This window comes from Pseudopipra pipra, chromosome 16, assembly GCF_036250125.1.
Source record: "Pseudopipra pipra isolate bDixPip1 chromosome 16, bDixPip1.hap1, whole genome shotgun sequence".
In the NCBI taxonomy this organism is placed as follows: Eukaryota; Metazoa; Chordata; class Aves; order Passeriformes; family Pipridae; genus Pseudopipra; species Pseudopipra pipra.
The window spans coordinates 13,854,530-13,876,214 of NC_087564.1; the positions used below are offsets into that span (position 1 = coordinate 13,854,530).

The following is a 21,685-nucleotide window of genomic DNA, read 5'->3' on the forward strand; positions in this document are numbered from 1 at the left end:
CAGATGTGCAGTTAAATGGGGAAATACCACAATGCCTAGATAAAAAAAATCAGTTGTGGTATAGAAATACCAGTTTCTGTACACTGTTAATATGGAGACCTATTTGCTTATTTAAAAAAAAAAAAAGGAACTGTTATAATCTTGATATCCTTTCATCAAGTCGTGATATAAGGTCTCATGCTGATGAATATCACCACACTCTGTTTACACACACACATTTTTAAAAAATCCCTTGGGAAAGGGGAAATGAGTGTTACATTACAGATTGAGAGGCTGGAGGAAAGATCAAGACTCTCTAGGTAATGATTTTTGTTTCCATTTTTGTGTGTGGAGCCCTGTTGATGGCCTAGGATGGCTTTTGTTAGTATGAGCATGGAACAAAGAACAGGCTGTTATCCAAAATGGGGCTTAAATGCAGCATTTGCATTAGTTTCAGTTGTAATCGAGTTTAATTTCACACACCACTTTGGGGAGCTCAGCCTTCATTCTCCCCAATCAAAATTCATGCCTCCACTTGTATTAATTCTAATAATTAATGTTGTGCAGCATGGGGGGATATGGACGAGGGAACAGCCATATCTGTGGTATCAGACTGTGGAGACAGCAGTAATATCAGTCCTTATTTCATCTTAAATACTGCAGCCCTGTGCTGTGGGAGGACACAAAAAGTGACTCGACCTCCTTGAAGTAAAACTAGAGCTTAGTCCTCACGAGCAAAGCTTTAGGGTCTGCAACCAACTTGGTGTGCTGTAACTGGTGAGCAGGAAATACCTTGTTGTGTTTATGGCTCTGTCAGTACCCGTTGTAAAATTCTGATCCCGGTGAGTTTTAATTTCTCTACATTCGGAATTAAAATGGAAATCCTACATTTTTTAGAGCAGACCGATGAGCTTTTCGTGTCCCAGCTCTTTGCAGTAGTTATGATGAAGGTTCCTATGCTGCCTTTGCAGAGCTGAGGTCTGAGTGAAGGAAAGCAAACCATCGGAGATCTCAGGGCTATGGTTAAGAATTCCTTTGTAATTGAATTACCAGGGAAACTTTGATTCAGGTTCTGTCTTGTTTCTACGTAGCTTTCCCACTGGGATTAACTGTGTGGTTATCCCAAGGCATCTTACCCAGGGACAAACAATCAGGGCAAGGGTTAACTTCATCTCCCCTCCACCCTGCTTTTCTGAAGGTGTGATCTGAGGCAAATGGAATGCCAGGGGATCTGGTGAGTGCCTGAGTGAGAGCTCTCCAGGACAAAAAGTAACATTAAGTAAAGCTTTTACTATGCCTAAATAAGCAAGTTTTGCTCTTTTGCTTCTTAAACAGAAAATGCTTGTTCCTTTTTTTAATGTTTAAGATCATGTAATTATATGGGTTGAGTGATTTCTCAGTGACAGATAGAAAGCTACAAACTTCTTCCACCTTGAAGTAGGTTGGTGGTGAGTAATGAGGATCAGATGGTTCTCAGGACTGAGGTGTTTTTTTCCTGGTGGCTTTTCTTGCAAATATGCCAAGCATTGATCTCTGTTTGTTTTAAAATTATCTGACTGCATCAATTAACATTCTCATTTGTGCTACCTGAAACCTATTTCTCAATAGAACCATGACATGACTTACACTGCATAAGAAAAGGAATGAAAAGGATTTGGGAAAAACAGATAGTGGTGAAACTGGATGGAGGGAAGATAGAACACACAGAATCCATTCGTTGAGCCTTTGGGCTGAAAGGGTTTGTGCACTCATTTTTACCTGCTGGTATTTATGTTTTAGTTTTACTTCACCAATGAAAATTAATTTCAGGATGGTCCACACCCTAAGGTTTACCTAAATCCTTTCCAAAATGACCACTCAGGAAGCAGGATTAGCAGATCTGTATCTCTGTATGCTCTGTGACTGGAATAGCAAGAATACCTGGGAACAGAGCAGAATGCAATGCATCCACTCAGAGGTGGAAAGAACAAACCCTTCTTTTTTTCCCATCATTACTCATCCTCCTGAGCCTATCACAGTGCACAGCACAACTACAGGAAGAGTTGAGAAGTGAGGACAAAAAGGGAAACTAATAAGATGATTTATGGCTTTGATATCTGAAGACAGTACTGGCGAAGCGGCTTATTTATAAACTAAGTTACAACAAAGGTACAAGAGGGGGAAAAAAATGTAGTTAAGGCTCTTAGTCAGAGGCCTTGCATTTTGTCATGGAAAATACAGAGTTTGTGCTGATTTAGTAAAACACTTTCTCTGAAGTAAGTGTAGAACATACAGAATTCATGCAAGCAAAATTGATTTTTGTGACCACTTGAACCTCTTTGGGAAACCTCCAGAAGGTGTTCTGTTATTCTGAAAGGTGCATGTGTTACCCACTCCCTTCATCCCCTGTAAGTTGCCAGAATGTTTAAAGTCTTAATTGAGAACCAATTTCCAAGAGGAGGTTTTAACTTCTCAAATTGGACTGGAACCTGGTACAGGATTTCTACCTATAAATTCTTAATTACACAGCTCAGAGACTGTTTAGTTGATACATATGCAGGATAATTGGGAAACTTCTGTACATGTTTTTGGCAGGAGGAGGAGAAAGAAGTACAGATGTGTATGATGGGGTTTTTTGTTTTAAAACCTTACTGGTGCCTATATATTTTTGGTAACAATAATGCAAATTATGAAGCCTAGAATCTTCTAAATCCCATATAGACTCTTCTTTTTAGAACCCAAGAGCATGTGTTTTTAAGTGGAAAAACAAAACTACTGTTGCTTGGACCATGTGTAAGAATGAAAGCTTTGAATCCTGGTTTAGCTTTTCCTTTCCCCCACCCCTTTTTTTCCTGGAACAGCAGTTAAACAGTGTATTACCCAGCACTTTCAAATTGCTCAAACTAGTTCTCTCCAATATAAACAACCCATACTGCAGAATTGAAAACAAATCTAAACAAAAAAAAATTATGTTTAAATTACATTTGGAACAGTTGTGCCATTGAAGTGCTTTAAATGTGACTTGCAAATACATCATTATTTGTATTTGCACAATTTACTGAAAAGGTTGGTATAATAGTGATGGAACAAGACTTTACATGGACTTTTTTCCTTTTTGTGGATTGGAAAAGCTCTGATAGGCTGCTCTTACCAGCAACAAGGAAATGACAGAGATGGGATGGATTTTTTTTTATACATTCCAGCTAAAACATTGCTGTTGAATGTGCTCAGATCCCTTTGTTTCATTTTACATTCATTTGAGCAGTGAAAGCTTTTCCCCCACCCCATGTTCTTACTGGGTGGGTTTCTCGTTTCTGTATGATAATAGTTTATAATTTGATAAAGCTTCTTGTTACCTCTCATCCTACTGAAGCACCAGAGAATGTAAAAGCTGCTGGCAGATCTCATGTCTGCAGTGCTGTAATTACACGGAGTGCTGGTGGTTAAAATGACCGGAGAGCTCTGGGACTAATTGTAAGGAGTGACAGAACAGGGAAGTTTTATTGCTGCAGTTCCCTGAATTATGTTGAGCAGCAGCTGCGTCAGCAGATTTCAATTACCACACTCCTGCTCCAGTCCCTCGGTGTCATTCTTGTTGGCATCAGAGTTAACTATTGATCTTTGTATTTATAGAAGCATTTTGTGGGGTTTGGCTGCAGAGGTGCAGTTTCTTGTTCGGGAAAAGCGTCACTTGCAAGGAAGAGATTTGTTTGGGAGCAAATAGACTGTAGCCACGTAAAAAACCCTACAAATATGAGGACTGGATGAAAATGAAAAGATTGTACTGCTTTTTGCCAACCTGTCCCTTAAACACAGTCTGTTTTCTCCCAGCGGGTTTGTAGCACAGTGCCTGTGTTTGCACTTACATAAAATGCTCAGAGACTGTGAAGGGAGAAACTCAGGGCTGGGGAAGGAAGCTCACTTTTCCAATGAGGATGAGAAATTGTGTGCTGATGGAGGTTTAAATGTTATTTTTGTCCTGTGTATTTGCCGCTTACTGTCTTCTGTTTGGGAAGAGTAACTGAGAATAAACCGCCATCGATTTGATGGGATCTTGGGAAAACGTAATTGTGGTGTTGCAGGCAGCATTTACTGGCAAATACCTTTCCCAAAAGTGAGAGAAGGCAAAATGACTTAAAAATAATACTCTGCCAAGTGAATAAACTCTTGTGGGCCCTTTCTGACTCCCTATAGGAACACCACAAGCATCCCTGCTTTGCTTTTGGAACTGGTATCATGGCACAGAAATAAAGGAAGGGCTGAACCTCAACCCAGGGAAACACAGACCCTTAGCATGGATGTTTTTTTGGCTTTTTTTGGGGGGGCTGGGTTGTTTGGTTGGGGTTTGTTTGGTTGAATTTTTTTAAGTGGGATCTGGCTATTTTTTTATTAAAAAAAAGGTCTGTAGGTAGTTATCTGCCCTCCCCTTGTGTGCTGATTTACCTCCCCAGCTGTGAGTCACCACTCATCAGTGGGGTTTCACATCACGGGTTTTGCTGACTGAATAATTTTTCTCTGCATTCTCTAATGTGCTTCTGGCAAAATCACCTGGGGCAGTTTCAGTCACTGCTGGAGCCAGCTCATCAGATTTTGACTGGAGCAGATGAAGGAGCAGATGCAGGAGCTGGTCCAGGACCAGATCCCAGGCAGTGACACCCTGACGGTGTCACCCAGAGCAGGGATGGCAGCTGGCTCTGGGAATAGGTGTCTGAAGGGGTACCTTCAGCTCTGCAAACAGCTGGCTCAATAAGGTTGTTTCTAAAACCTTGTACTGGTAGAGCTATACAGTGAAAGGCCAGTCCTGGCATGAGGCTACTGTTCTTCTTGGAAATTTTTCCATTAAAAAATGGACTGTGCACAGCCTTTGGATGCAGAGTTTCCATGGATCAGGGGCTGGCTGACAGTTGGCATCTAATTTTCTTATCTTCAGTGTTTGTCCTATTTGGGGGGGGCATTTCATTCACATAATTTATGAATGAAATTACTAATCCTTTGCAGCTGTAGGATTTTTAATTTCTTCCCCCACCCCAGGCTATTTTAATAACAGCCAGTGGTATCAATAAGCAGTTTTTGAGTGATGTTTGTGTCTGTCTACCCCACTCCCTGCGCCCCCACATTTCTCTGGCTAATCCATCACAGCATGATGGAATTCTGAGGGAGAAAACCGAGGTGCTCAGTTCTGAGATCACTTCTCCAGCAGTCTGTGACAAAGAGCTGTCTCTCTGTTTGATTATTAAGGCCATCAGAATTAAACGGTTTAAACTGATCTGACTAATTGCGCTCATTTAACTTTTTAATAATTGAATGCACCAAGGCTGTGTAAGTTGTTAACAGTCATGTCCTTCTCTTTGCTTTGAGCAGTTTTACTCTGGGCACCGATCTCCTCACATTCCATATAGGTTATTGCACCTGGTATGGACTCACGCACGGCATTTAGCAGGGTACGAGCAACAAGATGCACACGAGTTCCTCATTGCTGCATTAGATGTGCTACACAGACACTGCAAAGGTAAGGCTTGTGCTGAGGCTTCAATCAACCAGGAATGTTGGATCAAAAGGAGGTAGAACGATCTCTTCTTAAGTATAGTGCCAGCACAGCACTCTTAGCAAATGTTCGGTAGATTTAAAATATTTATAAATAAATAAACCAATCCCTCTGTCGAAAGTTACCAAGAATTAGGAGGAGACAAGCCTGTACATCATTTTGAATCCCCATCATGTTCTTCTGTTACTGATTGTGAGTCACTGTCTTTTCTTCTAAATTGCCATTTTAATTCTATTTATACTTGAGGTAGTTAGAACTCTTACTCAGTGTGTCATGGGACTGATGAAAATAACAGAGGAAAGGCTATGGCTTAATATTATTCTTAATGTTATTCTGCTTAAATATTAACCTGTCCCATATATTTATGATGCCAAATTGCTGGTAGAAATGTGAATAAGGAAAGAAATGAGAGGTTTTGGTGTCTCATTTTATTAGTCTGTGTATAACAATCCATAATTGTACAATACAATAAAAATATTCAGTGATATGCTTTTAGACGTGAAGTAGGTAAGTCCTGATTTTGTAAAATCGTATGAATTTATGTGTTTTGTGTTAGTTAGCTGAACTCAGTCTGAACTGAGTATTTCCCAGTCTGCCAGTGTTTGCTCTAGCTTGGTTCAGTTATGAAGCACAGGAATTTTTCCTATTCCTCTAAGGGAAAAGTAGTCGGCTTGATACCAGCAGAACAAACAAAAAAATCCTTAGTCACTAGAAAGAAGCTTTAAAGCACTCAACTTCCCTCAAATGCTCTTAGGAAAAGCACTTAGAGACTGGTTTTTTGGTTTATCAGAGGACTGTCAAAGGGAGGGCTAATGCTGCTTCTCTGAACCTTTGTGAAGTCTTCCTTTTATCTCTGAGATAGCCTTGCATGGCAGCACATGGGCTTGTTCAGACCCACAGTAGGTGCCTCCAAAAGAATCTTCTCCAAAAAAAGTACTGCTAAGGACAGGAGCACATAGAGCAGTTCTTTTGTAGTTATTGATATCTGTTATTGGGCAATCACTGAGCGAATTTCAGTAATCCTAATTAAACTGGTGTGGAAGTAGGGTAAGGAACAGAGTCTACTCAAATACTGACCTCTCCCTTCCCAACACTGAGCAAACTTATCTGCAAAGATAAATACTTCTTGGTTCCCATAAAGTTTCTGAATCATTGATATGACAAATCTGGAAGCTTTTTTCATCAGTTTTACTATAATGTTCATACTTGTATACTTCCCCATTTGTTAATGAAGAAGTGTTTACTGCTCAGAATTGTAAAAAAACAAACAACCAAACTTGCAACAATAAAGGTCCCTGAGCTCTTCTCAAAGTGATAATGAATCTGAAAAGACTTTTTTTTGAAAGTGTGGTTTGGCTTTAAATGAAAAATCTATCTGACGTATCTTCCTTGCCATCTGTGCACCCAGGTTTTCAAATTTCTGTTTCTAAAGAAATAAAGAGACTTTTATTTAAATATTGTAAATAATCTATACCACATCAAGGTAATTTAAAAGAAGTGGTTGAGGAGTTGTATGGGAACCAAACAAGTTAATCTAAACCAGAATTTCAAGTATAGTCATGCAAAACCACATTTGGAATGAACTAGTTTTGAATGTAATGAGAAAGTTTTCCCACTTGTGTATGCACATGGAATGCATGTGAAGGATACAGATGTAAAAATATTATTACTAATAGTGAGAATATGTCCTACAGCTACAATAAGCAAATAATACCTCCCCTGCCAATATTAAATATTTATTTTACTGAATGAAAAAAGCTTTTAAAGCTTCCAGTCTAATAATCAAGTTTTACAATTAACACACAGTAAAGTAGAATTAAATAGTGGGGAAAACTTTGCCCTGGGTTTTGGACTTTATTTATGATAACCAAAGCTTCAGGCACCAAAGTAAATGGAAGTGCTCCTTAGGGATAAATATCCAGTGATATTTGTTTGGCTGGCATTGGTCACTTATCCCTTTTCCATTCCATTTACTCACCTTTCTAGGAAGTGTCCTAATGCAAGTCAGAGAAAGCTGTGAATGCTTCTTACTGATCTGTCACTGCCTAAATTAGGAAAAATACATGCTGTTGATGTCCATTTAAAGATAAGACTTGTAATCCTGCATCCTATGAAGCATAAAATTAACTGCCCTGTGATGATTATGTGAGTTGGATGGCCCAGGTAGTTTTGTTTTGATTTGGTTGGTTGGTGTTTTTAATGCTGGTTGAATCTATACTTTGTTTCTGAATAAAAGGGATCAAGTCTATCATGCCTGTGCATCACTTGTTTTTCATTCCAACAGCTGGAGGGAGGTGATCTAACTGGAAAGTTGTATTTTGGTGGGAAAAAAATATGTAAATGATGTGTATTTCTGCCCAGTCTGTAAAGTATTAGGTCAGCTTTTAGTCAACGTGACAGATACATCGTAATTACCAGCCCTCTGGAAGAAATTCAGGGTTCTAATTCTGCAAACTCCCACAACAGTGAGGTTCAAATCATCCAGACACTTTGTAGTTTCCCAGCTTTGTCTCAGACATATTCAAACTTGGAGAAACTTAGATCAGAATTGTTATTTTCTTGTATGGAGCAATATTGCAACTCCAAAGGTAACATTCAGCCCAGAGACATGACTGGATGTGGGGGTTTCTTTATTAAAAGAGCACAACAGTCAAGTGACAGATGGGCATTGGTACACACAGGTTCAAAAGGCAAGAGAAAAAAATTGAAGTAATTCTGTATTTTTATCCCAGACTTAATTCAGTTGTCTGACAAAAAGAAAGTAGTACTTCAAAACTGATTATTCCTCATTTATTTGGATTTCATGAAGCATTCTGCATTCACCTTTAACAAGGAGTGCTACAAAGGAAATCTGGAGCCTGGTGTGAGGTATCATGACAGAAAAAGGAATGGTGTGCTGAGACTGGGGAGGAAAACACTGCCCTGCTCTGTGAATTCTACTTGATATTCTTAGGAACAGATACAGCATATGCTTCTGAAACATGTCATCTGCTATGATCCATATAGATCTGTGTGTACACTGCTTTGTCATAAATAACCAGCACATGTTCAAAACACTGGGGGCCAAAGTAAAGCAGAAATATTAACATTAATGTCTTATTTGATAGATGCCCCTTTTTAAATCTGATAGTTCTTGACTTCCTTTTTCTCATTTAAAAATACAGAATGGAAAATGGAGGCAGAACTTCTTTATTTTTATTTCAAAACCAAAAACAATGTTAGAAAGTTATTTGTAGCTGTTCTTTCAGTTGCTATGTGTTACTTACCTTTAGTAGTATATTAAATGCCTGTGTATTTGAACACAAGTTAATATGCTTACTTATTGCACAGACACAGCAGTAACTTTTGTGGTGTTTTTTGAGAGTTGCATTTAATTGGAATTCAAACTTGTAAACTCATCTGCCATTCTCATAATTACATTAGTGTGTACATTAATGTATTTTCAAGTTTGATTTTAGTCTTGTGCTGACCACTCTTAGAAGAAGCTGCTGATTTTTCCTGGTAAGAATTATGACCAGTTTTAAAAACAAAAATAAAACAAAAAAAAAGAAATTAAAACCTGCTTTTTGAGACAGAAATGTTGAAGGGAACCTTAACTTGAGCACAACAATCTAGCAGCTTCTAGTTCTCAGCTGCATAATTTACCTCCTCTCATCATCTGTTCCATATTGACAAGTGTGAGTAGGTGGTAATCTTACTCTTTTTTTTTTTTCCCTCCTCTCCAACCAAATGTCATGGGAAATAATGTTGAGTGGGTAATGCCCTTCTGTTTTGCTGGGAACAAGCTTGCCAGGGTATTCTTTGGAGACCCTCTCATCACTGATCCTGATTGACTTGGGTAATTGAAAAGGGAGAGCTGGTTCTCTCTGTAGGTGGAAATAGCTTGTCTGTTGAAGGTGCCCAACTGGGATGGTACCTGTGGTCCAGGAAAAAAATCTCTCAACGCTTGTTTTTCTGCTACTGCCCCCTCAAAACAAACCAGAGGGAGATAATGTTTGGAATGGTGAGATTACAAGGACGTGTGGATTCTTTAAAAAGGAAAAGTGGGGTTTTTTTAAAGAAGGATAAAAACCAGCAATTTTTAAATTTTTTTTCTTCCTTTAAAGCTTCTAAGTGAGCTATTTTTGTAGGTGAGAGATGCCTTGTACAGTCTCTCTCCTGTGTGCCCTCTTCATTAGCTTAGCAGCATTGAGACTTTTAAAAGCTCTTAAGTTCAGTAAGATTTAACTGAAATTCCCAGCAAGAAATGCCTGAGAGGGGGTCTGATAACCCCCAGCTTGAACCTCAGTACACTTGAAATCTAATTTTGGAGCATTTTGTTCAAGAGCTGTTTTAAGGAAACAATGTGCTTTTCTTGGAAGTTCAAACAAAAGTTTCTAAAGCCTAAATCCGGCAGCTGAGGGAGAGCTTTCCTGAGGCATTTAGGATCTAATTAACTCAAGTGGCCTATTGCAGCTTAGTAGGTATCACCTATGGCTGCTTTTCCACACTTAGTATTAGGTAGAACCTTTGTCAGGTTATGTAATATTCTCCAACAAACTTCTAAAACTTCACTGGAAAAAAAAGAAAATAATCTCATTTCTTCCTGCTGCAAGAAGACTCCAGCTAGAGCATCACAGTCATGAGGAAAGTGGTCTTTTGCCCTATGCTTTTAGTTTTTTCAGGTGTTTTTTTTGACATTCTTGTCTAGAAATTTATTGGTTTTGAGAAATAGCTGTGATCTGAGGAGTCAGCATCTTAGCATTTTAGTTTCAGATATTAAATACTTCCAAGAAAGTTAAAGACACTGGGAAACATGGCCAAACGTAGTTCTGTCACAGCAGTTTCTGTTGTAGGAGATGGGAGGACATCTTTAAGGTGTCCTTCACGAAATAATCAGCTGGTGCTGTGAAATAGTTGGTGTGTGCATCTCTGACTGCAAAACAAACCCAGTTGCATCCTACCCAAGGAAAATAGTGCACAGCCTTGGAAATCAAAGGAAAAATGTATCACTCCTGGTTCACCTTTGGGGAATGGAGGGAGAAAGCTTTGAACCTGAGAGCTATATGAAGAAGTTTTTGGTTATTTAATGCTCTAGTTAGTATAAGAAAGCTGAATTGGCCTAATCTCAGCACTAAAATCATAAAAATTACTACTATGCTCCCAAGGCCTTGTCACTCCAGTGAGAGTTTGTGATGCCTAAGAGATGGAAATGTGTTCACTGTGCCCCTTGGGAACTCAGAGGATTGCTGTGTCTCCAGAGAAGCTGGAGGGGGACACAGCATGATCTCCCCACTTCAGATAAGGACATCTTTCATTTTCCCACTGGTGAAAACGTGTATGGAAAGAACATGTTGATGCTGAAAGGGCGGGATGGAGGCAGCAGGCTGGGGGGGCTGATGGGTCTTCACAAACCCTCTCCCCTCACTCTACTCTCAGAATTTGACTGGGATATAATTAAAAAGTAGCATTTGCTGATATTTCTCCTCTCTGTTCATTAGGAAAAAAAGCTAAATGTTCATTTTCATCAACCATCTTGGCAATTCCTGTGTCTTAAGAGCTGATCTTTATTCCAGGCAGTGCAAAGCAAATCTTTGTAAAGGGAGATACCCTGAACAAGGGTTTGGCTAAGAGCTGATATGGCTTAAAGCATCACCTCTTCAGGAGTGAACTGCATTTAATTACCTTTGATTATATTTTTCTAGAAGTTCTCATCTTGTTTCCTTACTTTCTTCAATGTGCAGTGTTTTCAGGGTTCTGTATTGTCCATGTGAACTTGCAGTATAAGTTTGTTAGAAAGAGTCCCAGGAACACAGTCCAAGACAAACCAATGTTCCCTTGGAGGATTTTTGACTTCTGAGCCTGTTTTTGCATTCCTGCAGGTGATGATAATGGGAAGAAGGCCAACAACCCCAACCACTGTAACTGCATCATAGACCAAATCTTCACAGGCGGACTGCAGTCAGATGTTACCTGTCAAGTCTGCCAGTAAGTCATTTTTTCCTGATCCTGGGCTCTGATTTGATTCTGCTACCCCTCCAGTGCAACAGTGCACTGAACCTTTTCTGTCTTGAACATCAGTAAATACCAGCAAAATTCCAGCAAGGCAAAAACTGTGTAAATGCAGCATCTTGAGGCACCAGCACAGGTTGCCCAGAGAAGCTGTGGCTGCCCCAGCCCTGGAAGTGTCCAAGGCCAGGTTGAACAGGGCTTGGGGAAAACTGGCCTCATGGAAGGTGTCTCTGCCCATGGCAGAGGGTGGAGTGGAACGAAATGAGCTTTAATGTCCTTTCCAACCCAAACCATTATGGGATTCTATAATTTCTATCAGGTAAAATGCAATCTGTTACCAGTTAAGTGTTATATATTAAGACATACCAAAAAGTTGCATAGAAGGTACCATGGGCTTATGCATATAAACTCTACTAATCTAGAAAAGGTTGTTTTCCAAGTTCATGAGGAAGAGACTTCCAAGAGCTCTTTGGATTTGAAAGTACATAATTGCAACTACATTTGAAGAAAGTTCTGATACAGAACCACAATTTTCTTCAATCAGGAGCCTTATGTATCATCAGGAGAGGTTTCAAAGAGGCTGATACCTCATGTAATCTCAGGTACCAGAAAAAAAGGTTTCATGAGATTAAGAAAAAATGTATTTATTGTTCTGCTTTGTACTGGAGCAAGTTGACTTCTTTTTGGAGGTGTTTGGTGTTGCCATAGCACAGAAGTCAGAGTTCTTGTTTTTTGTTCTGCCTTGCATTCTTACTGTCCTGCAGATGGACTGTGGGGCTGGGCTTGTTTGAATCTGCTTTTATTCTCAGTTTCCTGGAGGGATTTGGAGAAGATTTACTGTAAGGAAAACATAGGAAATTTTGTTCTTTGCCTGGTAGAGCCACAGAATCCTTATGTGATAATGCAAAGCCTGATGTGTTATGACACAATATTAACATTGATGAAACTTTAACAAAAGAAGTTTGCTTTTGAAAATTGACAACTTTTGCAGAAATGAAGCAGGGGAGAAAGGCAGAATGTTGAAAACTTAATGAGATTGCAGAGTGAAAGACACTAGTTTTAGAGGAAGGGAGAACTCAGAAAATAAACATAAAAGGTACAAGAAGAATGTACTTTCAAATGAAGAGCTTAGACCCTGAACTTGTGGAGTTCTCTTAAAAATGTAAATGCTGCAAAAGATTTGAGCCAATACTAGTTAAAATTTTGAGAAGCTTTTTCCATGGTCTGGCTCTTGGCTTGTCTTCAGCTGTCTTGTAAAGAAATATGATGGAGAACATAAGCTACTGCTCGGTGCAGTTATTCTTTGGCCTTTCAAATTCCAAAGGCTGTAGGAGATGCTGATAGGAACTGCAAAGCTGAATTCAGTGCACTGCTGGGCAGCAAAATATTTTAAGGCTCTTTATTTTTTTTGAAGTAGGCTTAAGCACCATCTTCCTTGTCTTGACCAGAGAAGACCAGCTTCTAAACTGCTTGGATGGCATGTTTAGATGGCCATCATTTTTATACTGGTCTATGACCAGTACCTGTATCTCAGAGTGACTCTGCTCTGAGTCACAGGGCTCCTGTGAGTGAGAGAATGTATTAATGTTCCATTTAGTACATCACATTCGTTTCCCCAAACATATGGCTTTTAAATATTCAGGAAAACGATCAATTGTGGGAAAACACTCTAGAGCAGCTCTATTTTCTGTCATCTCTTAGTGCCCTCTAGGGGTGATGGAGATCCCAAAGCCCTCAAAATGAAGTACCTGGTGTGCACCCCCAGAGCGAGACAGACCATTCATTTTCCTTCCTTTAAGCACGTATTGAACCGTTCTCTTTCCCACAGCGGTGTTTCCACAACGATAGACCCGTTCTGGGACATCAGTTTGGATTTGCCAGGCTCTTCCACCCCGTTCTGGCCGCTGAGTCCGGGGAGTGATGGCAGTGTCGTGAACGGGGAAAGCCACGTCTCGGGCACCACCACTCTCACAGACTGCTTGCGAAGGTACAGCGTGAGCAAAACACACTTTTGGGGGGGATAAACAGGATTTGGCTTCATCCTCTTTTCCAGGTGGCACTAAACAGTAGGACTAAGTGAGGCTTTGCGTCCCCTGACGGTGTTTTTACACGTATTTTTGTTGTTTCCATATGAGAAAGTGAGAAGGCAAAGGAGGCTCAGAGCAACAGCAGGGCTGGCAATAAGCACTCAAAACCTGTTGCCACAAGAGGCAAAGGGAAAGCAAATTTTGCATTGGCTGCTGCCAGGCAACGTGGGTTTAAGTGATTGAAATCACTAGTGTCTGCCTCCATGTTCTGGGTGGTGTAGGCTAAGAAAGCACATAAAAAGTGTTCACCATGCATTTAATATTCATCTAAGTACGAATCTGATTTTGCTCTAAGCAGAGCTGAGGGTCAGCTGCTGCCAGCTGAGTTGTAGGGGTGTCATTGAGGATTAAAGGAATTGAGCTTTCAAAAGGAAAAGCTAATTCTGAGCCTGAAACTTGGGCATCTTGGAAACAGGTACCTGGAGAGCAGGTTATGGTTTTCTGTACAGTTAACATGGATCTTTTAGAAGATCTGAAAGTCTTTTTTTTCTGTGGCAAGTGTAGATATATGTCTGAGGAAGAGGTTACCTGGAACCTGGGGCAAAGCTAATCCTCCTAAAACAAGAATTCATAATCTCTAACATCTGATTTCTGAGCTGTTACTGTTAATATCAGTAATTTTCAGGAAACAGGGGCATTAGTACAAAGGAGAAATTGCTCCTGCAGGAATGCATTAAGAAGCAAAACTGGTTGAATTTTGGTGACTTTCTTGAACATGGAGATTAGTAGAATCAGAGATGATGTTGGGGGAGGAAAAACATCTGGGTTCAAAGATACCCTCAAAGAGTATGGATTTTGGAAAGAAGTTGAAGTCTAATGGATAAAGAGGATGGGTCTAGGTTTTTACCTGAAAGTTAGCAAGAAGGAAAGGTCTGTCAACCAGTGTGGCCATGCAACTGAAGTTGGCTTGAAGAAGGAAGGATTGAGCAGGAATATGACACAAAAACAGAAAGATGAGGGCACTGAAACAATAACAGCACATTTGTAAGCCTCTTTAGAGACTTAAGAGAAAACAAACAATAGCAAAGGAAAAAAAACCAGCAAACCAAACCCAGAGAATGATGGCACATAGGCCAGATAAAGGAAATCTTGTTAATTAATCAAGAGGAGAGACCAAGAGGCTGTTGGATCATTTAATGCTGGAGTCTGCATTAGTCATAGTCAGAATGAGGCAGGGCAGGGTTACCCCCACACGCCTTGTGTGCAGTAATGTAAAATTTTCAATTTTATTTCAAGATATTTCATTTCAAAAATCCTAGTTGCAGGGCAGGTTCTGGGAAGATGACTGATTTCCCCGTGGAAGTCTAAACTTGGAGGAAAGGTCTTAACAGTCCATGGTCCTGCCCTTTCTGTGCTGACAATATCTGGAAAAGAGGGATTTTGCCTTAGTTTGTAGTGAGAACATCGAGGTAGTACATTTTCTCTGAGCAGTTCCCTGTTCTGTAATGGTCTCTCCCATATCTCCCTTGAGCAGTTCTGTCTGAAAATTTTGAAAGAGATTTTTCTAGTTGTCAACACGGGGTTTTTTGAAAGGTATCTGTATTTTGAAAAGAACTTGGTGTTTACAGCCCTTTCCATGTCAGAGCTTTGATCCCAACCCTGGAGGGCTACAAGGTAGAAGAGTGTTTTGCAGAGGAGTGTCTTCCATAACAATGTTTTTGGATTTGAAAACAAAAGATCTTTGCTTTCTGTATGAAAATTAGCTGTTCTGCTGTAGGAGATGAACTGACACTGAGCTGCTTTCTCAGACACTGATGCACTTCAGTGCAATATTCCCAAGTAGATCAGTGGTCAGTGTCAGATTTGAGCCTCTGAACCATAGCACTTTACATTATTATAGGGTTTTTTTCCAAATGGCACTTAAAAACCATGGACTCTGTCTCTTGTGATGCCAGTGACCCACAGGTAAAACTGTTTGCAGCATGTGTGAAAAATCATCTGATTGTTTTGTGCATCCTTCTACTTCTCAATGTATTTTTTAGGTTTACAAGGCCAGAACATCTAGGAAGCAGTGCCAAAATCAAATGTAGTGGTTGCCATAGCTACCAGGAATCCACCAAACAACTCACTATGAAGAAGTTACCCATTGTGGCCTGTTTTCATCTCAAAGTAAGTTCACAGGGGGCTGACAGAGCAGAGGACGTGATTTCCCCTCTGAGAGGATGAGCTGAGTTCCTGGACATATCTTCTGGCTTTCACTGACTAAACTTTCATGATATAAATTAATATAAAAAACAGCTTGCATTGCCCAGCTAGATTTTCTATTAAGATAGTGTGACATTATCTATAATGTAGCTTTGCAGTATGTCTGTGGGAATTTAACCAGCCAGAATCCAGAAACAGGATGGAAAGCTGGTCTGATACGTGAACCAGCATAGACACCAATCTCCAGTAACACTCATCCTGCATGGTAATATTTTTACACTTTCACTGAAAAAATGCCTCTGTTGAAGGAAAGGCATGAAAAAGTTCTGATAGCAGTGGAGGAACATTTTTTGTGTCATCCCAACTGCGATGTAAAGATTTACAAAGCAGATGATGTCACATGGAATTATGGTAGATAATACTGGTGCCCTCAGATAGTTTACTCCTGTACAATTTCTGTCTGAAATGTGGTGCTAAGTGGGGATTCTGCTCTTTGGGCAAGTCAAGGTGAATGTGCTCATCCCCTTTCCCATACTCAGTTCAGTATTTGACTGAAGATTTTTTTGAAAATAAATTAGTTTTCGTAAGTGATTTTGTAGTCCTGTCTATGCAAAATGCAAATTTCATTTTACTTCACGTGTTAAAGCGAGAAAGAAACTCGAAAGATAAGAATTGCAGAAGTCTCAGCTTTTCACATCTGGATCTGTTGCTAGGGAATTCTTACGGCATCACAGTTGGAAAATAATTAACTTGAAGTGTAAATAGAGCAGAATTTCTGAGAAATTGAGTGAGAAGCTTTAAATAGAAACTCATTCATCTCTTTCTGGTATTTGTTCCTGTTTTCCATGTAATGTTCAATCAGGAAGATGAGGAGAGGATGGTGGGTATTGCAGGCCCCTTTTGGCCGAGGGACAAGGCTTTTTTTGTTATCATATTCCATTTTTTGCATTAATTTGAATTGGTATTCCTGTGTAGGCTTGACTCCTGTCACTTGAGATGATTGGATGGGTGGATTAAGTGTGTGAATCTGAAGGCAAGCTCCAGTTGTCACCAGTTCTGTGTGCCAGGGTAGGCAGCAGCCATGGATTTGAACAGTCCTAGTATAAATGAACACTGGTTTGAGTAAAGGCTGTGTGTGCTCTCTCTGTTTAGCATATTTTTTTTATTCATGTCACTTAGGAATAAGTTTGTATGCATAGATATTAAAGTAAACAATCTAATTGATATGGTATTAATATTGAGCCCAAAAATGGTGGTTTATTTTCCTGGTAGACATGTGTTAGAATTGACATGGGGTTCCCAGCCCAGAGAGCTGGTAGGAAAAATCTGGGGGTGTCCCTGCAATACTGACTCTTAATATGCTTTCATGTTGTTGTTTTTAAGCTTAGGACATTTATAAAAGACATAAAACTTAGTCTTTGTCTAAAGAAAAAAACCTGTCCCCCTTTGCCTGCAGCGGTTTGAACACTCAGCCAAACTGAGGCGGAAGATCACTACGTATGTCTCGTTTCCACTGGAGCTGGACATGACACCTTTCATGGCTTCCAGGTGTGTACCAAGTCCAAAATCCCCCACAGACCTGCACAGAACTGGTTACCAGTTCATCCACGTGCAGCATGAAACATGGAACATCCCTGAGTCGCGGGATAGAACAGTCTGGATAGCGGCGCTTCTGCTGGGAGCTTCTCCTTGAGAGGTGTAGCTTTTCTAAACTCATTTTTAGATAAACTGTAGAGTTTCATGTGCCTGAGAAAAAGATTTATATTTAAACATTACTTATTTTTTTTTAATTACTGTGTGTTATGTTTCTTGTTGCCAGTTGAATTTATAGACCCAGATCCATCCTGCCTTTATATCTCTGTTTTGATCCCATCACCTGAGTGCCCACCCACCAACCATCCTGTGCAGTTATCCAGACTACACCCAACCTTATGCCTAGCCTTGTATTCATGAAGTTACAAAAATCCTTCCTTTCTATTCCTGCACATATGCAAAGCTGGAGTTTTTTGTTTTGTACCTTCAGCTTTTGTTTAGAGAATGCTGCAAGAAGCAAAAACATAGTCCAGACTAAAATAGGTTTTTCTAATTGGTGTTTAAACAGAAACAGCAAGACTTCCTCCACCTCCCAGGTTTGTGGAGGACGTGCCATTTATACAAATACACCTTTATGAAAGGAATTTAATCAGCTCAGTTAACAAGTATTTGTCAGTACTCCGTGCAAATATACAAGAGGATTTTCAGATTTGATTTATATCTGAAGCAACGCAGAAAGCCCCAGAACATGGCATCTCAGAGAGAGCTCTGTTTGATGTTAGAATTTTACTAGTTATGTCAAGGTTTGCCTGCCCTCCCCATTTCCCTGGAAAAATGTAGATGCTTCTACCAGGAGAGAAAGGAGAGCCCTAAAGCTCTGTTAAATAGTGTTATATTAAGAATATATGGTTTATTCCAATACATTCTAGAGATTTTGAGACTTCCCTGTTCCTCTGTGATGAATTCTCCCTGGATAAAACAGGCTCTGCTGATGAAAGGTATCCAGCATAATGGAATAGAGCTGGGATAATCAGCAGGCATAACTCAGTAGTCTGAATTTTACCGGCTCTGAAATCAACAGCATAATCCTATTGCTGCTGTCAAAACACAAAATGAATTTACAAGTCAGAGCCAGGATGATTGACCCATCACGAGATAAAGGATTGATGTAATTAGATATTTTCCTGGGTTTCAAATACAAATCTTTTCTTAACCTGTTTTTAAGCTTTTTGGATAAAAGATTTGACGTAAACAGATGTGTGTTTGCAGCACTGAAGCCTTGACCAGGAGCAGAAATGCTGTTTGTGAAGTAGCATTGCTCTGAGAGCAAATAAAGCATCCTTAGCATCCTAATCAGCCTTTTGATGCTCAGCAGTGTTGTGGAGTAAGGACCCGGATTTGGCAAACAGGCTGTGTCATGTCAGACCTATTTCCTGGGTTTGGGAAGCCTCTGCTTTAAGTGACTGGATTTTTGTGTGTGTGTGTGTTGCAGTAAAGAGAGCAGAATGAACGGGCAGTACCAGCAGCCGACGGATAGTCTAAACAATGATAATAAGTAAGTGGTACATTCCATGACTCCTACTGTGAAAGGTAGTTGCCTTCTAGAAGGAGATACTCCGCTGTATATCCTGCATTACCATATTTGACAGCACAGCAAGTCTGAACTGTTGCAAAACAGAGCTTCACTCACTACAATTCCTGCCCTTCCGTGGAGTTTGAGAGCTGGGGGTGATCCCCCAGCAACCAGGCTGTGGGCAGAGGTAAAACCTGTGGTTACAGCCTTACAGGGGATGGGGGTTTCCTTTAAGTAATCCTCTTTCTATTGCAATGGCTAAGGGAGTGCCAGAAAACCAAAGAGAGTTTATAGAACAGTGACACTCAAAGGCCCAGACAGATGATCCCAGTAATCCTGGGGGCTCTTGGTCAGGTATTGATAACAGTCAGAGTAAATGATATGGAATTTACTCAAGAATGTAAAGGGGGTGTAATTGAAACCAGTATCCATAGCTTTATGGGAATAAAAATGGTCACACAAACCCTATCTCATCATTTAAATAAGGTTACAATTTTCATTGCTAGTTATGTGCTGCTGTTGTGTATTTAAATTCAAGGCACTTCATTTGCTACTAAAAGTTTGAGTAAGAAACTGGAATCACACAAAGATTTAAAGACAAGCTAACCAGGTTTTGGTGCAGGTGTCATCCAGGCAGGTACCAGGCAGGTGTTGTGTGGTCCTGCAGCTTGATTCATGAGGAGTGGGGTGTTTAACAGTGTTAGGAAAGGTCTGAAAGAAACACAGCTAATCACTGTTGAGGTTTGCACATGCCTTAAGTTGGAGAAGGTGTTAAAAAAGAAGAGGATTTAGGTAATGAGAGCAGAGGCACCTGGGCTGCTCAGTAATCTGGGTGCCAGTTAAAGAGCTGGGGCAACCTTGGAATCCTCCAGCTGGGACTGAAATTTGTGCCCATCCTAGTTGGATTAAAGGACTCCACTAGAAGAGGGTGACTATAAATCAGTGGCTCTGTAGGCAGTCAGTGAATAGGTGCCTTGTGGTGGCACCACTGTGTCAAAGGAGCTCTGTGAATTTTAAACATGAGTAGGACAATATGAAGTGAGATTAGAGAGATTATTTTACCATTGGGCAGCTGTGATTGTATCACACACACAGTTCGAGTATAGCATTTTATGAAAGAGTTAAAGAGAGTGGAGAGCATTTGAAAAAGAGCCACAAGTGTATTTAGGACTGGAAACAAAATCTTACCTTCAAACAAAAGAGGTGAAAACTTCAGTCTTCTCCTTTTTAAGGAAAGAAAAGGAGAAGGAAAATGAGAGCAACTTGATTATCAGTATCTTTGGAACAGAGTTGTGTCTGCTGTTTCTCAGGCAAATGCACAGCAGCATCTGAGAGCTGGAAGTTGAGGCTGAATATATTCAGTATTTCAAAATAGGTTCAGACTTTCCAGATTAAGGACAATTAATCAATAAATTAGTTCAGAAATATTTAAGATTGCTTCCTTCTCCATACCTCAAATGGATTTTTTCTGGTTCACTGGAGCAATGCAGGGAAGTAGAAGGTCAGACTAGATAATCAGTGGTCCTCTTCAGGAGTGTACAAATATCAATATTTTAGAAGAAAAATCTTTGGTAGCCAGTAGTGGTAAAGCTGATGGCTGTCACCAGACTGGAGAGTTGCAGAAATAGCAAAACAGGAAAAGAAAAATGTGGGTTTTTCCCTTGGCAAGGACTCCCTCTTCCCAGTAGATGTTAAAGCTGATGTTTTATTGATGGATCAGATCCTTTACCATTGCTTATATGTGTTTGTGAACAAAAGCTTCTGCCTGTCTAAAATGTCCGTTGTTTTTCCCCTTTTGATCCACGTGTTCATTAACTGTTTTCTGCCCCAGGTATTCCTTGTTTGCAGTAGTTAATCACCAGGGAACCTTGGAGAGTGGGCATTATACCAGCTTCATCAGGCAGCACAAGGACCAGTGGTTCAAGTGTGATGATGCCATAATCACCAAGGCAAGCATTAAGGATGTGCTAGACAGTGAAGGGTAAGTGGTCAGCTGGGAAGGGGAAAAGAAGGGGAACTGTGACTTTAAAAAACCTTTCAGTCATAGAGAAGGATAATTTCTGCCTTTGAATACCTCCTGTCTCTATGTGGTGTTCAGTGCTTCAGCATCAATCTATGCATAATTTTATATATATATATATATGCACAATTGTTTTAAAAACCTGGATTTGCTGAAGGAAGAAGAGGGGAAGGATGAGGAACATCAGGTGACTCAGCAGTGTCTGTAACTGGTGCTCATGTCCAAACTCTTGCTAATGGAAAGGATTTTGAAAACCAGAGTGATGGGATCACCCAGTGTGGGAGCAGTACTTACCTCCATGACACAATCCAGTCTTTGCCTGCAGAACCTTTGGATTACTATGAATGTAAAAGATTTGAAGAAAAACCATTAAGAAAATGGTGTTACCCAGAGTTACAAGGCTCTGTGGGAGGCAGGGAGAGAACATGAGCTGTTTCTTAGCTCATGGCTTTAAATTGATTTCAGATTGACATTATGGTTTCACACAGTTGCATTAATCAAGTTTTGGGAGTGCAGAGCAGCAGTTTGCAAAGGGAAGCACCGTGGTGTTCCTCGTTTGAGAGAAGCACTGGGGACTGGTGCTTAAAGCAACTTAAAATCTGAAGTCTTCATTTTGCATTTTCAACTGTAGACTTGGTACTGGCAAGATAAGCCTTTACTGTTCTTACTTTAATTATTCCTGACATTTTCAAGGATTGCTGCAGGCACAATGTTCAGTTTGTAATTTTTTTAATAGATTTTCCCGTTTTTGTTGGGTTTTTTTCATTTTTTTGAACTTCAACCCAGAAGTGAAAAAAAAAATTAAATCCATAATATCTGAATTTTAGTGTTAA

General features: G+C 40.0%; 1 protein-coding gene across 3 annotated transcripts in view; it reads left to right on the forward strand.

Annotated features, from left to right (window-relative positions):
* USP22 (ubiquitin specific peptidase 22) overlaps positions 1 to 21,685 on the forward strand; it is a 95,246-nt gene that overhangs the window by 71,863 nt on the left and 1,698 nt on the right. For all 3 annotated transcript variants that reach the window (XM_064673267.1, XM_064673266.1, XM_064673268.1), the window contains 7 exons: positions 5,320 to 5,467; positions 11,365 to 11,470; positions 13,323 to 13,481; positions 15,564 to 15,690; positions 17,183 to 17,274; positions 18,752 to 18,814; positions 20,664 to 20,813. In XM_064673267.1, coding sequence (XP_064529337.1) covers positions 5,320 to 5,467; positions 11,365 to 11,470; positions 13,323 to 13,481; positions 15,564 to 15,690; positions 17,183 to 17,274; positions 18,752 to 18,814; positions 20,664 to 20,813 — 845 coding nt within the window. The remainder of the gene's footprint in view (positions 1 to 5,319; positions 5,468 to 11,364; positions 11,471 to 13,322; positions 13,482 to 15,563; positions 15,691 to 17,182; positions 17,275 to 18,751; positions 18,815 to 20,663; positions 20,814 to 21,685) is intronic.